General features: G+C 38.9%; 1 protein-coding gene across 2 annotated transcripts in view; it reads right to left on the minus strand.

Annotated features, from left to right (window-relative positions):
- Positions 1-16,232, minus strand: part of NT5DC1 (5'-nucleotidase domain containing 1) — a 126,957-nt gene extending 110,725 nt beyond the window's left edge. For both annotated transcript variants that reach the window (XM_040058220.2, XM_040058218.2), the window contains exons 1-6: positions 16,085-16,232; positions 14,045-14,136; positions 12,342-12,413; positions 10,712-10,818; positions 9,028-9,107; positions 5,243-5,324 (exon numbers count right to left, since the gene is read on the minus strand). In XM_040058220.2, coding sequence (XP_039914154.1) covers positions 5,243-5,324; positions 9,028-9,107; positions 10,712-10,818; positions 12,342-12,413; positions 14,045-14,136; positions 16,085-16,177 — 526 coding nt within the window. In that variant the 5' untranslated portion in view covers positions 16,178-16,232. The remainder of the gene's footprint in view (positions 1-5,242; positions 5,325-9,027; positions 9,108-10,711; positions 10,819-12,341; positions 12,414-14,044; positions 14,137-16,084) is intronic.
- Between the last annotated feature and the right edge of the window lie 1,545 nt (positions 16,233-17,777).

The raw sequence follows: 17,777 nt of genomic DNA on the forward strand, positions 1-17,777 counted from the left end.
ACTATAAAGCAACATTGACCAAATACAAACCCTAAAAACATATCCTCACAAAGCGTGCAGACACTTAAAAAAGAGAACAGCTTTATCACCCCTAAACTGGAGATAATCCTTGCCCTGAATTTTCCTCAACAGTTCATTCCTTTAAACACAATAGTGTGAAGAATATATTGCACTTATTCGGTAAATTTATCAGATTGTCAGTAATTAGTCAGTAGACATAATCATATTTACTATACAAACATGTCTCACAAAAAGTAGCCATTTCATTAATTGGTTATGCTACTATGAAAAGCTAGCATATGAATTATGAAACCTCAACAGTTTGATCGTACATTTCTTCCAGTGACAGTTGCCATTCATGTTCTTTAAAAGTACCATATACATCAAAACTTCATGAACCCTTAAAACTACTATAGTTAGCTTCTTTTTTTTAAAAAAAAAACCAGAAGCTTTTAATCACTTGCACTGGAAGTACGCATGTTTAAAACATACACATGTATGGCCTATGTTTAAAATTTTTGTGACATTACCATTCCTTCATGAAACAGAACTTGAGGCTTGTTATGCTGTGTATATTTGAAATAGGCAATATCCTAAATACTTGAAAATATACCAGGATTAATAAAAAAGCTAGGATACCTTTTGCTTGATGGTTGACCCATCATTAGCAAAACTATATGATGTTTTGGAAATTGTAAAGACCTACCATGAAAGCAACCTGGAGATTTTTTTTTCTTCCTCTTTTTAAGTGCTGCTAGATAAGGAAACATGTGGTTTAGGCTAAAATTTAGTAAAATAATAAATGAACATTAGTTCAACAGCACTTCCCAATTTTTAAACATAGCACATCCTGCTGCCCATCCACTCTACCAACTTGGAACTTTTGTTTCAGAAACAAATAGAGGGACAGGATATGGGAGCTGGAAAGTATGACTGAGTAACAAGCTTCTGGTTTATTACTTTACATATGAAATGTATGCCAAAGCACATGCTTGAAATTGTTGGAGATGCTTGATGCTCAGTAGCTCAGGACCACGCTGCCCTGTGATTCCAATTCACTTGGAAGAAACTGGGCCCAGGCAGTATTCTTAGAAGCAAAGTTCACTAACCCTTATCATACAGCCAGCCAGCCACTTCAAAGCAGGTTCTGTCCTTCATGTCTTTGTTCCTTGAACATGTGGAACTTCAAATACGTCTACAGCTTGGAACCTCATACCTGTTTCTTTTACGTCTTTTCATAATTGCTCAGATATTAAGTCACTATGAAAGCAACTCTTAAAACTGAAAAGCTAGAGATGATATAGCAAAAGCACAACTTATACTTTGATTTTAGCTTTAGATTTTCAGTTTAGAGGGAACCTTGAGAAGGTCTGTAAGATTTTTAAGCTTGTTTTTGAATATTTCCTCCACAAGGTCAGCAATCTACCTAAAGATAAAGCCCTTCTAAAACCATTATTTCTTCTGGATCTTGGATAGTAAAGGAAAGAAAATCCAACATGAGATTTAAATGAAAACTTGAGAACCTGCAACAATACATAATCACTTCCAAATAAGTACTGAAATTTCTGAAGCCTGACGTGATCAAACACTCCCTTCTGTATTTAGTTGAAAAGCACAGCAAAAAATGCAACAAATCTACCTTTCACTTGCTTCTTTGGTGCAGTTTTCACAATCAAGACAAATAAAGGTATCTCATCACTGCTACATCAGCATTAGGAACTACTAATATTTTGCCCAATTTTTGGAAGATTGTTTTTTCTTTTCGGCCAGAAAAACATCTTTGCTTTTTGTTTCTTATATCTGAAGTTGTGTATTAAAGATAAAACATACATAACACAGACATCTAGATTCATTATCTTCTGCCAAGACCATAAACTTGAGATCAAAAATGTGTATCCCAACAAGCCTTGTTATGGGCAATTTATGAAGTCTGCTGCCATATCAGCCATGATTTTTTACTTCCAAAATGAAACACAATCTTATGAACTGATTGAAAATATTATAAATATGTAATTTTAACTATATATCCACAGATGCTACAGTTTTTAGAAGTGTCAGAAAAATTACAGGGAAAGGCAAGTCTTCAGGAGAGAGAAAGTAGCCTTTAAGATAAGAAATTTTGCAAAATTATGCTTTAAGAAGTTATATTTCCCTAAAAAAAGATAATGGATTTTTCTGTCAAAAAGTCATCAAATCCGAATTTTTTCACAAGGAAATAATTATACAGTACTTCAAGCTCTTATGAGTCCTCTGAAGAGCGCACTTTGTTTCCATAATATGTCCACACAGCTTAATAGTGTAAAATACATGACCCCTAGATGTCTTCTTTAAAATTGCTATTCACTACTATCTATAAAACATCCATTCAATCCAACACAGTCAAGGTAATGTTAATCAACTCACAGTCACAAAATATTCCAGTAATAAGAATAAAGTATTGAGAATAAAATGGATACTGAAGTAATGTAATGCTCATCCAGGATATCAGTTACAGAGAGCTCTCTTGCAGGTATTACTAGGTAAGAAATGACCACATTGCAAATATATGTGTTCATTGCTATCTGACACCACACTTCTCTGAAAGCATTGTTTCACAGATTTTCTTTCTTTTTTTTTTTGAGCTGTTTTTCACAATGGAATGTCTAAAATAACACTGGACTATTTGGGAGCCCCCTTACTTCCTTCTGCAAGCCTCAGTTAATTTCTTTAGAAGGAGAAGAGTGGGTTAATACCCTTCATCAAGCTGAGTCAAGACAATCATGCCTATCTGAAAGAGCCATCCAAAAAAAAATCATAGGGTAATTACCTAAGGCAATTACCATAGCTAAGACAATGAAAAGCAAAATCCATCAGACACCTGATTATGATCAAAAAAAATCCTGTGAAAAACAGAAGGGACATAGAGACACAAGGGCACACTGACAACAAATCAAAGTGAACTGCAAACACTCAGTGGATTTCAAAAAATAAAGCGGTCAGTCGTTCTGCTCCGCCACTGACAATGGCACCACTAAGAGGGCGTTTTGAGTTGGGAACTTTGCGTCCCCTCAACTGACCACTTAATAAGTTTGCTTTTGGAATTTTACCTTTTCTAACTGTTAATGAACACTGCTTTTCTCTGAAGGGTTAAACCCTCTACAAGACATGGAGTTAAGTCAAAAGGCTGTAGGTTTCAGGACAGATTCTGGGCTATGAGAGACAATGGGGCTTCCTGGTATGTATAAGTGGGGACCCAGGTTTGAGAGTTTCCTCAGGAAGTCAACTGAGATGTGAAATAGAGAAAAATAAATCACTTTGTCAGTACTGATAGAAGATCAGTACCCTTATTTTTGTATCACAGAAGGACCTGAAGCAAAAAGAGATGCTCCAAGGAATATCACTGGTAAGTGATACATGAAAAAATTACCTCTGGTTCTTCTGACTCCCTGTTCAATGCTTTAGCTACTGCACCATGTTATTAAATGGAAAATAAAACCACTGTGAAGCCTTTCAAAGTGATGCATGACAGAGTATATCACTTTCTTGCATTTAAGAATAATAATATTATTCTTAAATACAATGAAGTGATATACTTAAATAACAATATTTAAGTAATGCATCTAATCTATATTGTTTCACTTCTGATATTATAGAGCTTCATCCAATAAAACTTGTTCCTATCATTTACTACACTTTCCTGTATTTTTAACACTCTTACTCATGCATGTGCCTCTGACAGAAGCTAGAAAGGATTAAGTCATATCACACATTTTGTATGCAGATTCCAGATTTACATATAGAAATAGGTACCTGATTGATAGGTATAAGCATAAATGTCCAAGTGTACACACAAGAAGACACATATAAATAAAACCAAGAAACTGAGCAATTACTTGTATGACTTCAAAGTTTAGACTAACTTTTTTTGGACCTCATTAATTTCCAAAGAACACTTTTAAAAATTATCCTTTTTGCTGCATGATCCATGCCTTTAAAAAAAAGCTGTCATGGTTTGAAGAAAATAATTAATAAAAATTCTAAAAAAAAAAAAAAAAAAAAAAAAAAAAAAAAAAAAAAAAAAAAAAAAAAAAAAAAAAAAAAAAAAAAAAAAAAAAAAAATATTAAAAAAAAATTTGCAGTTGATTAGGGTTGATTTTGTATCAGCAGAAAAGAAAGGACACATTTATTTTGTGTATGAATGAGTTTCTAGGGCAATTCATAACTATCAATCACACTCTAAGCTCCAATGGAAACACAGTAACAACAACAAACAAAGCAGTTTGGGAATATCTCGCTGGTTTTTACTATTTGCATCCTGGTATCAATTTCCACTTTTGCTTGGAATCTCTCTGAAATAATTTTGTTAATTACATTTGAAAGGAATACAGCAACTGGGACAGCTGAGGTGAACAAAAAGTGTTTTAAGAAGGTGCAGAATACACCTTTGTCTAGTGAATGTTGCATCAACCAAGGTAATTCTAACAGTAGTTCAGAATTCAGAACTGAGCTGTATGTAAACGTTTTACAAGAAATATTGTTAAAAATAATTTCAATTAACTGTGCACACACAATAGTTAGCCTATAATATCAATTTATTATTTTATATGCCTGATAGTACCTCTGAAGTTATCTTTGTCAAGGAAAGAAAATAATTTCTTGCTGAGCAGTAACCAAGATGTTTTCCAATTCTAATTTATATTACAGTCTTATAACATTGGTTTGGGGTGGAGAAACACTGTTATTAAAAAATGGTCCTCTGCAAATATCAGGAAGTTCAAAACCTCTCTATTGTGTCAATACTACATGAGGAATTCTAATCAAAACTAGAGTGATAAAGAAAATCATCAAATATTAGTATCTGAATTTCTTTCCCCAATTCATTTCTGATTTTATATATCATTACAGGATCGTAACAAATAGACTCAAAACACAGCTCAAGGATGTCCTCATTACCATATCAATCACAGTAAGAAACCATTTTTCCTTCTAAGTAAGTTGAAATAGCAATAAAAGTTGAAATACTGAGTGAAACAGCACATCAGAAATGTTATTAAAGATATCAAAGCATTGACATTAAACAGAAATAGTTATGGTAAAGATGCTTTATTCCAGGAAAACAATGTGTTTACTATACAATTATTTATAAACTTGAAAAGCAAAAGCTGTGCTGAGTAGCCTGCAGTGTACTTGCAAACATATTTGCTCTGGCAAGCACACGTAATATTTTCAGCTGTTATAGTGAGTCTTCAGTGAACCCACTTACCTTTAAAAGCTGATATTTTATAATTATGTTGGATAGCAGCCACCATGTCCTTCCAGAAGTCATACTTTTTCTGACCATCATGCTGTAAGCATCAAAAGGAACCTAGTCATTATACCAAGAATCACATTGAAACAGTGACAGAAATGACATGAATTAACAAAGTTATATGAAGTAAGAGTCTTAAGAGAGTAGGATTCAGGATATCAGGATTCAGTAGTATTTGGATTAACTTTAGGTAACTGCGCACAAGTTATGTCCCTCTTAGAGGGTTATGATGGGAGGAGGAAGAGAAAAGGAGAAATGCTTAATATTTATGAGGAACTCTAAAACATTACAGCAAAAAGGGGCATCAGATAGAACAGCAGCTTACAGAATGAGCATCCCATACCACCGACATTTGGGAAAAAGAAGTGCCTAGGGCTGCAATACTGAACTTAATTAGCATGTTGACATTTTCCACAGCCTGGCATTCATATCACCTTCCACCTTAAGAACTTGCAAATCCCTTTGCTGTAATTTAGAGGCAATGCCCTTCTGCCAAGAACCTTAACCCAAAGATAGTATAAAATACTCATCCAGAAGCCTGGCAGAGCAGCAGTCCATGGCATTGTGCTCTGAAGAATGCCAAACCCCAGCTCTGGCAGAAGGACAGAGTAAGGTGATCCACAACTGTGAACAGTCTCCTGCCATTCCTAGAAAGCTTCCCAGGCACAGCAGAGCTCCAGTTGACCTCAGCTTCCCCTTCAGCCTCTCACATGGGAGAGGAAAACCTCAACCAGCTGAGGACCACAGCACTGTCAAACACCACAAATTTTAGTAGTGATGAATGAAACAGATGCAATTTCACAGCTAGCCAGTATTACAGAGCAGAGGATTAGCTACAGAGTCCGTAAGAGGTGCTCAGTTACACAGTAACTTGGCAGCAGTAAAGGAGGTGGTATAGTCTTTGAGTTTATGCGTCATGGAAAGTATTTCTGTAATGCTGTTACAGGCCTTCCACACCAACATTAGGACAAATTTCAAGGCAACTGTTAGCAATTTCAGGGCACTGCTGCCCTCTGTGTATTGATACCTGCACTGATACCCGAATGATGAGCCATTTTGTAAGCATAAAGTGTTTTGTAGAGATGGAAACACTTAGAAACTGAAAAAACTCCAAACCCAAACCCTCATTACTGCCAAACAAACCCCAAAGACATCTAGCTTATATATACTGAAATAAACTGCTATTTCAGGCCAAAACTGCCGTGGAGGCTTCCAGAGAACAGTCTGCCTTTACTTTTACAATCGGCAAGTCACACAAACAAGGTCCTTTGTGCATAACTGACAAGCACAGTTTGCTTATCTTCCATCAGCTCTACAGGTTAAGGGCAGGAAGGATATGCTGCTGTGGCTTTCAGGTTTTTTAATCCATTCCTATAGCAAACTGCCACAGAAATACATAAAGAGATAATAAAGAGAAAAGGTTTCATATGTCAGCTTCAGCTAGCCAAGGATGTTAACCAAGAGCACTTATTCAAAGCTGTGTACAGGAGATGCTGGGGATTATCGGTCTAGTGGCAATGCAAAGTAGCCTAAGCTACTAGTAGCCTAAGCTAGCACTCTTCTCAAGACAGACAGATTCAAATGTCTTCTCCTCTCACACTCCATGTGGCTGACTTAGACCTTAGTTTGGAGGTTCGGGGTTTTTTGCTTGTTCGTCTTAAAAATAAAAATCAGTGAACTGAGCCAAAAGTTCCTCAGAGTGCTGTTTTGAGGACAGATGGATACTAGTTTAAAACTGGGTACACTTCCTTCGAAATATTTGAACTCAGAGGAAACTAAAATCATTTCTAGAGTAAACTAATTTCTTGCAAATCTTCAGCCATTGCATACAAGATGTAAAGGAAAATTGATCGATTCCAGAACAGCAGAGAGAAAACTGTATGCATGGCCATCCAGTCCACCATGATTTTGGTGTGATTACAAAATGTGCTTTTATTAGCTGAACCATCAAGAAAAAGCAATATTTTGTTTATCTCATCAGTGTGAATATCAAAAACACTAAGAAGCTCCCACAGTTTCTGAAAACACGAAAGAGTTTTGGCTCTAGACACAGCAAAAACGGATACATTTTTAACAGTGCAAGGTAGTCCAGCATGCAACTCATGTCTAAACCCATTTTGAATCCAAACTTATTAATTTTCATATCTCCTTCCAGTAGAAAGTTTTCCTTAATGTAGAATGTTGTCTAGAAATGGTAAGAAAATAGCACTTTATAAGCAGACTCAAAAACAGGACACAGAAGACTCTACTTTCTTTTAGAAATGTGGAAGGAGAAAATGTGATGGTTTCTAATCCTTAGGATGGAGCATTTTGCAGGCATGAGTTCTGGGCTGGAGACGTTGACCACCTTCTGCTTTGCATCTTTCTCAAGTGGCTGATGCTAACCTTCCAGGGAATTACTGTAGCCCTCCTATTGAAGCAGGGCTGACACCCAGTAAAATACTTGATAACTGCTAGGAGATAAAGAGGGTGCATGACCCACTTCTCATGGCTCTCCAGAGAAACAGCATGAGTTTAATTCCCTGTGGCTCAAGACTGCACTGATGCTGGGTCAGTGCTCCAGCCTGCAAACGAGTAACTGGATGTGAAAGGCTATTGCACACATGTTATGATGTGCTTTCTATCTAAATAAGTAGGTGATTTGTGCTGAGTCTAAATTAAATATAAAGTAAACGCAATACAGGTGTCACAACTGCAACAGGTTTCTAAGCTACGAAGAGCTTAGGGGAAGGAGATTAATCAGGCAGAAAATTAAGAGTCTTACTGAGCACCTGTCCTTCATGCTTCCCTGATAAGCTAGTTTCAGCTAATTCTTGATGCAGCACTTGGACTTAGGCAGCAATCTACTCAGCATGCTATTTTGGAGTGAAGGCTAAAGCAGCAAGCCACCTAATATCCAAAGAGACCCTAGATACTCGTCTCACACCTCGGACTTTCATTCTGCAGACAAGGTTAAGTATTAACAATTTGCAGGCCTGCAACGCTTTGGTACCTCCGGCCAAAAGATTACCTCAGTACTCCTCTGACACCAACACAGTTACTCTAGGAGAATAACCCCCTCCTACCCCCAGCTGCATGCAAGTTAAACATCCAAGCCTTCTTTTACACAACAAAACAATTATCACCAAATTTCAAAGGCAGAATTTAGGGCATTCTAGCTATCTAAAGAGCACTGAAAAACATTCAAGCAATTGTATTTTTCACCTTAAAATTTTAATTTACTGTTTAGGAGAGGGAAAAAAAATTAAAAGATATTATGCCAGAGGTGTATTTATATCTGTGTACACAGATCAATATATTTAGGACAAAAACAAGCTTAAAAAAGGATGAAATGAAGATTCATTCACTCTTTAACAACTCGTAAATTAGCGAATCATGTAATTCAGAAAACTAACACTACATTTATTTCAAGTACAATCAAGCATAATTAAAAGAGATTCTAAGAACTACATTGTGCATAGCACAGAGTAAACTTGAGGAAACAGCACATTTCCATTAGTATCCTAGTTATTTGTGCCCTCTGGTGGAAGTACTTTTATTTTGAACATGCCATGTAGCTCACAATTATCTTCAGAGACAGCTTTAATACAGTAAGTCCAACATGGAATAGTCCAAATGAGAAACAGACCTTGATGCTGCTTAATTCCCAATTTGTCTGCATTTAATAGTGCATGTGAGAGATGTGGCGGTAGAAGAAAAAGATAATGCAATACATACTTTTCAAACAATCCAGTTCTTACCTGATCTAAGCTGTCCACAACCCTTGCACACAAGAGAGCTCCCGGCAGGTCAAAATAATTATCATACAAATAGTATTTAGCTGGAAAAATAATTTAAAATATATACTTTAAACAGCCCTGTATTGTATGCTTTAATCACAAATAAAAATTACATTTAAATAATAAAATAAGCTCCTATTTGGATTTTACTGTATAAGCATTATCTGTTTCCCAATCTTTGTTAACAAAGGCTAACTTCTGATTCTCATAACTGGCAACTAAAAGTTGTTTACATATATGGTGGCAGTGAGATTTTAATAAGACATTTTAAGATACTAAAAGCCCAGGTGAAAGAAAAGGGGGAGAACCATGAGTTTTAATTCAGGACAGTATCTTTCAACTCTTCCAAAATATCTATTTCCTAGCAGTGAAAACACAAGAAAAGTGTTTAAGAATTTCATAGACATTTGGACATGTCTGACACAGTCATGTCCTTTGCACACACATGCTGTAGACAGCATAGCTGCCCAAGGGTAAGTGTGCTCACATTATTACATCAGTCCCCAAAACAGAACTGTATCAGGAGAGTGCAAATGTCCCCCCAGCCTATGGTCATGCTCAACAACTCTCTTCAAGGAGTGAAATGACTTAACCAGTGATGGTTTTTTTTTTTTCATGACCTTGTCTGTGCTGTCTCTTAGGTATATTCAAGAAAGAATCAGCAAAATGGAGATTAACATTCATAACAGAGACTAAGTGCACGTTTCAGTGATAAAAAAAAAAAGCACATTTCCTATATGACCAAAGGAAACTTCTCTCCCTCATTTTGCAAAAGATTACCTGCAGGTTAGAATAAGCATTGAAGTTGCAGTCAGCAAAATCTCAAGGAAAGTAGCTCCATTACATAACAAAATGCACCTTAAATGAGCACTTCCTGTGTGTTACTCTCAACTGCCAAGATCACAGTAAAACAGAGAGAAAACACAGAGCAAAAATGCAAACCACAGCTCCTTCAAAGTTACTCCTATCTTAAACACAGAAACTTCAAATGCAAGGGGAGAAGTTTTGTTTCTAGACCCGCTTTGTTCTTTGCACCTGCACCCAGACCTCCAGTAACAAGACTGGTGGCATTAAGTAACAAATAAGAAAAATATAAGATTTCTCCTAAATAAGAAAGGATATCAGTCAGCAGGTATTGAGCAATTGTATTGTGCATCACTTGTTCTTCTTGGGTGCTGAGGCTCTGTCTCCTTATCATTACAATAATTATTAGTAGTATTATTAGTATATTTATTATTATAACGTTTTTGTATCACTTATAAATTGTTCTCAACCCATGAGGTCTACCATTCTTTCTGATTCTCCTGCCCACTGGGCCTGTGGTCCTCAGTTGCTGGCTTGGGTTAAATCATGATACTGACTGTATCAGTCTACTTCTTCAAGAGACTGTGTGCCCATCACTTTAACCAAAACATGCTTATAATGCCAGCTCATTTGTCTTACCATAAAATAAATTTAAGGTGAATTCTAGTACTAGAAGTTAAAAAACATATAAATACATTTACATTTACCAATACATTTACCTGCTCCAGCAATTCCCAATTCAAGTATTTTTACAAATATGTGTTAAGAACTAACAGTATGAGGCACTGAAGGGAACAGAGCAATTTCAAAGAAGAGGGCATGCGCATCAAAGTATAGCTACCTGTGCGTGAAACCATCCCACTGACTGTATTAAAATGCTTCCACTCCTTCCTTCCATAGATCTCCAGGATCTCTTCAAATGTCATGCTCTTTGTACCATGGCTTGCTCTGTTTGAGGTATTAAGTTGTTTATTAAAAAAGAAAAACAAACCAAACCAAAACAGAAAAGAGTTGAAAACATCCAAACTACTACTTGTGCAAAGTAACACACTGCAACTGAGTTACAGTGCATGCAACCCGATCAAAACTGACTCTCATTATAGATTAGAAGTTTCCCAGGACTTACTAAGCTTTTATCATCTGCATTCTAGCTCTCAATAAAGGCCTTACTACAAAAGGTTTGGTTGGCTGGAGGCTCAGCTACTGTGCCTCACCTGCTAACACAACCACTCTGCATTGCTCGAATGTTTTCAATTGTGTGAGGACACACACTATACTTGAGCTATCAATATACACTGCACAATAAAGCACAGTGCAGAAAGCCTATACATCATTCTGAAGCCCAGTAACATTCACAGAATGCAGGGCAGAACTATGGAAAAGTGCTAGTTTGAGCCCTGCAAGCAGCTTTTTAATACATAAGTACACACAAGCCTTTTTAGGCATTAAAAATTAACTACTCGGACCATCAAACTGGGTCCCATTTTGAAGCAAATGTAGGCAATGCCAGGAGAGGTAACCTTGTACCACTCCTCCCTTTAATGAAATACACCCTGTAATCTTGAATTCTGCATTTAGTACTATAAAATTCATGCTATTAAATGAATTTTGGGATACACAGCAATGACTCAAAAGTATTTCTTTCTTCTTTTAATGAGATTCTGATTTTCCTTAGCATCTTCAAGCTCCTTCTCCCACATGCTATCAGAAAAAACAAATTTAGAGCCTGTCTTGCATTCTAAATTACACAAGTTTTCATTCTGGAACAAAATTAGGGAGAAATGGGACTAGGGTTGATGTACTTTAGATACATCACCTTTTCAGATTTTTTAATTCAATGTAGCAGTCTTCCATATATAAAAAAAAAGAAGAACTAAAGATTTACTGAAAGTGATGACAGAAAGCCAACCAGCATTTAAGCGGAAATCCCCCAGAATTCGAAAGTGAATGTATCAATTTCTGTGGTTCATTTATCTCAGGCTATTTAAATTGCATGTTGTAAACTTGCAAAATTTTGAATGTCTTTGGCAGAAAGATAATAGTCATTCCAGTCATTAGTATTAGTCATTAGTACTGCCTCCCAAGCCAGGTTACTCTCAATCTAAAGAAAAACCTTATCCTGAATTTTAGCAGTATTGGACAAAGAGTACATTGGTAGCCATCAAAAAAATTAATTCACTTTCAAGATCAATGTGTCCTCAGAGTCTCAGATTTTATTCAAAATGAGATATTATTTACTACCAGCTAACATCAAAACATTACCAAAAGATTCCATATGTAACATTAAGAGAAACTGAGCACCACCTTACCAAAGACTATTTAAATGTTTACATCTAATAAATTAATGCATCCTGAAATAAGTGTTTTAAATATTTATAAAAGTGAGACATGGCATTTAGGAAGAGGATAAAATGTTAGTGTATTTAACAATACAATTTATATTTACAATATAGATTTATTGTCAATGTTACCTTAAAACTGTTCCATCTTCTGCAAGTTTCAGGAAGTTTCCTTCTTCAATGTCCAACACTAAGCCTTTGCAACTAAGAATAAATTAATTTTAAGGAAAAAACAAAAAATTAATGCTTTCAGAGGACTGTCTTCTTATCTATAAGTGATATGCAGTTACAGAAGCTACGGTGTTTCTGTAACTATGATGCTACAGAAAACCAAACAAGTCACAACCCTTCAAATACTTCTGTGTTTGAACAAGACCCTCTATAAGAAAGTGTGTATTGTTACAATGAGAACTGGATTTTTCTTACATAGCAAAATCCTACTAAATAAACCCAGTTCCATGTCTAGTAAATTTAGGGACTGTTATACTGGTTGGAGGTTTAAGGTCCAAACATATAAAACTAAGTCACTTCTATTAAAGAATTTTTTTTTTTTTGTAGCAACTCCTCTAGTTATTACTCACCTGATTACACCAGTTATTACAGAAAAGAGGGGTAAAACATCAAAGTCAATAAGCTAAGAACCAATGAAGCAGAAGCATTGCCATGTTAGCTAGCACTAACAAGGGGAAGAGTTGACAGCATTGGAGACACTTGGCAAGAGTTACTAATTCTCCCTAATAAACCTTTATCTTCCAGATAACTGAATCTACATTTGCTTAGGTTCTTTGAAAAATTAATTTGGAATTCAGTGGTTAGATTACAAATGAATAAACAAGATTGAGGAAGTAAAGACACTTTCACTCTCTATGAGGCACCCAAAGGAAAGAATATATGCCATGAAGGCAGCAAGCAGATGACAACCTTTCATGAATGACTCCTGAGAAAGAAGCAATGACACATTTGTTACCAGCACTGTGGACTTGCAGGTCCATGTTAATGAACCTCCTGCTTCAGTAAGAGACCAAACCCAAGACACCTAGAGCTGAACAAAGGATTTCTTGCATCATAGGCCCCAAATCATGATAAATAACATACATTGCTTGTTTCACAGAAGTTGAAATCAACCTCCCTGGAAACGGTCCAGTCATATATTGAATTGTAAAAACCATTACACAAGAATGCACACATTATTTAAAAAAAATAAATCTAAGTGTTTCTCCTAAAAATAGCTAGTGACTACCCGGCATACAAGTCTCCACACCCATGGCCTACGTAATAACCTTATAAAGTTAAAAGAACTAGATTCAAGTAAAAGTTCTTGCTAAGAGACCACTGAGTTCAGAGCAGAAACTTGGGTTTGCATCTTTTGGGGTGTGCATCTTTTTCATCACAGCATTGTGCCTGATGTGCCATCCAAGGGCTACCTCCTGGCATGCCACCCTTCTGCAGTTTATCAGAAAGCTGTTAGGATAAATCTGCCTTACACAAACAAAACAACATCAGTTGAGATAAAAATGACTAAAATCTGATGGTTACTGTTGAATAGAATGTAGAAGACAAAGATGATACATAAAATAAGAGTGAGACTAAAAGGCTTATGTCCAGACAGCTGGAAGCACAGACAAAGCAAGCTTGGATGCTCAGTTCTCTCTTCAAAATACGTTAGAAGTATCTCATGACAAATACTTCTTAGAACAAGTATTTAAAACTGTAATTTTGAATTTATCCATTGGGCTTGACAATCATAACATCAACTGCCTAAATAAATGAAGCTGTTTTTTCAGCTTTGTAAAAGTTACAGCATAAAGGAATGACATTATTTTCAAGGTACTCACCAGAAGTCTAAGTTGTCTGGAGGTAGAGTCAGCAAGTCTTTGTCATATCCCTTTTCTGTTACTAGATACTGGGCAAAACTATCATATATTAGCTACAAATGAAAAAAATACATGCATTCATTATATCAGTTAAGTGAGATCAAAGACACTGCTTCCTTGAAAAGTGGCAAGATGCGAGTGTTACTGCCTCCGAAGCAAAATCAAACCATGGTACTAGGGGCCCTGTCCCATTGCCTCCACTGGGAAATAGTGCCTGAGGTTATTTCTGCCATGGCTGGAAAACACAAGTTCTGGCACAATGCGTCCAGCACAATCCAGATTACAACATTCTACTTTACAGTTCCTGTGCTTCAAGACTGTTGGGAAATCAAGATGGTAAGTACTTAGAGACCAGTCACTATTTCCCCCTCCACAATCCTTTTTGCACTTTTTTTTTTTTTTTTTTTTAAATTTTAAATATCATGGCTACTGAGATTAAACAAGCAGCTTCCAAACCAATAAACATTTATCCTTAGGGCCATTTTAAAATTATTTGAAGGAATTTATTTTGAAGAAAATAGAAATAATAACCATTTGTTCAGTAGTTGCCTAAGTTCAAATGCCCTAGCATGACACTCAGCAATCTATCAATGTACTGTGCTGGTAAAGTTTTGCAAGAAGCTCTTTACAAAACAGGGAGATGCTGCCATGTCCTTAAAGACCATCCAAAAATAGTAATTGCTCCATTTTTCTCATGGTTCTTTCATTAAAGCTGTTACCTGGCCTTTTTTCTTTAATTACAACAGATGCTCTTGTAATTAGTATGTGTAAGGACTGAAAAAGGCAAATATGAAAGCCAACACTGAAACAGTAAGAACTAACTACAAATTAGCTGGGCCTGTCAGCCTTTCAAAATATTTCATATTTCCAAGAGATAAGGAGGCAGGCAATGGGCATGTGTCAGTCTGCCCCTGCCTTCTATGAGAAGACTAAGAGCGTAATAAGTTTAGTAAAAGTTTGGGGATTTTTTTTCTCCATTTTGTTCATTGGTTGGTTAGCATTTTAAAAAACCTCTTATAGTTATCAATTGTCTAATGTTTGCCTTCATCAGACAGAATTGGTATCAGCAAGAAGGTGCTTGTGTATCGCAAGAACATGGAAGGTAAGCCTAGTGTTACACAGTTTCCACCCAGAAATTAAGAGCTCATACATTTTACTGTTATGGTTGAACCCTCTTTTGTAAGCAAGATGCCTCTCCATTTAAGTTCACACATAGGTAAGGGAAACAATGCACTTTTTCAGCACAGGATGCCCTGCCTGTTAATAAATGGGATAGCTCATAAACATTTGTTTCTGTACCAAATTCTGAAATCATCTTGCAATTGGCGTGGGAGTTCTGTGCAGTGCAAAATGTACTGTAAGTGAAGGGAGGCAAAGAAAGGGGGAGAGTGAGACACGATGAGCATCTGCGACACAAGACAGCTCCAGAACAGAGTCCTGACATCAACAGAGAAGGGACGAGTCAATGTAAGATTACCGGGGAGTTTAAAAACGAAAGTGACAAGGGCGGGAACGCACAGCAGACAGCATTTCCTCTTCGAAAGAGATCACAGGGCTAAGTCAGAGGTGCCGCATGCCTCTAAACTCGGCATTTTATTACAAGCAACAGAAAGTTCGCAAAGGTCTCCTGTCCAAAGTGCTGCGGGCTCCTCGCTCTGCAGCATCTCTGGATTTAGCGGGCGGGCTCTACCTTTTCCTCAGCGCCGCTACGGCCAGGAAAGAAGAACCATTTCCAAGGAAGGAGAAATGGCTGTCCCCTCCGCTCGGGCAGAGAGGCCTGCTGAGGAAGCACCCTGCGAGAGATGTACTTGCGTTTCTCTTATCTCCCGCGGATGTCTGCCGGCCCCGGGCTCGCTGTCCCCGCCGGAGGGATGCCGGAGGGATGCCAGAGGGGTGCCGGCCCCACGCCCCGGCGCTTTGCCTTTGGCGGGGCGTGCGGCGGGAGCGGGGCGGAGCGGGGCCCCTCCCGCGGCCCCCGTCGGCCGCGCCGCCCGCACTCACCCGTGCGCTCTGCGGGAGGTGGTACCGGCAGAGCGTGTGGTCCAGGTCGAAGCCCACCACGTCGCACTCAGCCAGGGAAAAGTGCTGCTGCATCGCGGAGCCGGCGCCGCCGCCGCAGGCGGGCGGAGGAGGAGGAGGAGAGAGAGGCGGGAGGAGGAAGGAGCGCGGGCGGCGCTTCCTGCGGAGCCGCGCCGGGCAGAGCGGAGCGGGGCCCGCGGGACGCCCTCGGCCCGCCCCGGCGGGACCGCCCTCACCTGCGGCACAGCCCCTCGGCGAGCCCGGGCATGGAGGGGCGGGCGCAGGGAGGACGGCCGGAGGTGTGTCCAAGCGCTCGAATTCGGAAAACACGCTTCCCGCCGCGGCTTTGTGTGCTTGGGAGCAGGCGTGGGGACGGAGGGCTCTCGCTCGTCTGGCAAACGCGAGTCTTCGAGGCTTGCTTGCTGGGAGGAGCTGGTGAGCAGGGAGCAGGCGGGGAACAGGAGTCAGCCTTGGTTAGTGACAGGACAGCCGGTGCCACACCGCAAGGGCCCTACCGGGGACAGTTAGCATATGTAAGTACAAAAACACTACTTACTAGTTCATTATGCACCCTCAGCGCGCTTGCGATGACACCAAGCTATGCCGTGCAGTCGACTCGCTGGAGGGAAGGGATGTAATCCAGAGGGACCTAGGCAGGCTTGAGAGGTGGGACTCTGCAAACCTCATGGAGTTCAACAGTTAGGTCAAGAGCAAGGTCCTGCACCTGGGTCAGGACAATCCAAAGCAAAAGTGCAGGCTGGACAGACAGCAGCTCTGAGGAGAAGGACCTGGGGGGTATTGGTGGAGGAGAAGCTCAACATGACCCGGCAATATGCACTTCCTGTCCGGAAAGCCAACTGTGTCCTGGGATGCATCAAAAGAAATACGGGCAGCAGGCCGAGGAAGGGGATTCTTCCCATATACTTCGCTCCTCTTATGACCAGCTCTGGGGCCCCCAACATATGAAAGATGTGCACCTGCTGGAGTGAGTCCTGAAGAGAGTCGCATAGATAATTGTCGGGGGCTCCTTTTTAGGAGCTTAAATTCCCCGGCATTCAGGTGGTTTTAGAGTTCTGGCCCTCTGCAAAGCTCTGTGCCAAACGCAGGAAAAGACGGAGTCTTCAAGGTTACATGCTTCGTTTATTAGTTCTTATCTTACAATTTTCTCAGTGTCCAAAAGATGTTTGCCGCGGCTCGGACATCTGGTGACTCCCCCTGTCTCTGGGCTGTCCTTATCTTTTATACTAATTGCTACGTATTTTTTATTTACTATTTATTACCAATGTCTATCACTATTACTAAAAAGGTCATCTTTACTCTGACCCAATCCTCACTAACTACTTTGTGCCAACGTCACTGCAGAAATGGAGTGAGGGACCAAGAAGGAAGAAGAAAGAGACAACGCCCTAAATTCTCCATCTTGCCCCATTCACTTCAATGCCAAGAATCCCAAACCCACTGTTTTTTCACCCTGTGATATACTAAACTACTATTTTTACACTCTTGTGGCCTGCAATGCTTCCTGCAGTGCAAGAAGCCTCTCCCATGGACTGAAATCAAATCCAGTGTCTCTCTGAGCTCTGGGCTCTGGGCTGGGGTCCCAGACCCCCTTGCCCAGGTCCCTGACCCTCCAGGGCAACCAAAGGAATGCCCTGGACTCCAACAGATAATCAGA

This window comes from Hirundo rustica, chromosome 3, assembly GCF_015227805.2.
Source record: "Hirundo rustica isolate bHirRus1 chromosome 3, bHirRus1.pri.v3, whole genome shotgun sequence".
NCBI lineage: Eukaryota > Metazoa > Chordata > Aves > Passeriformes > Hirundinidae > Hirundo > Hirundo rustica.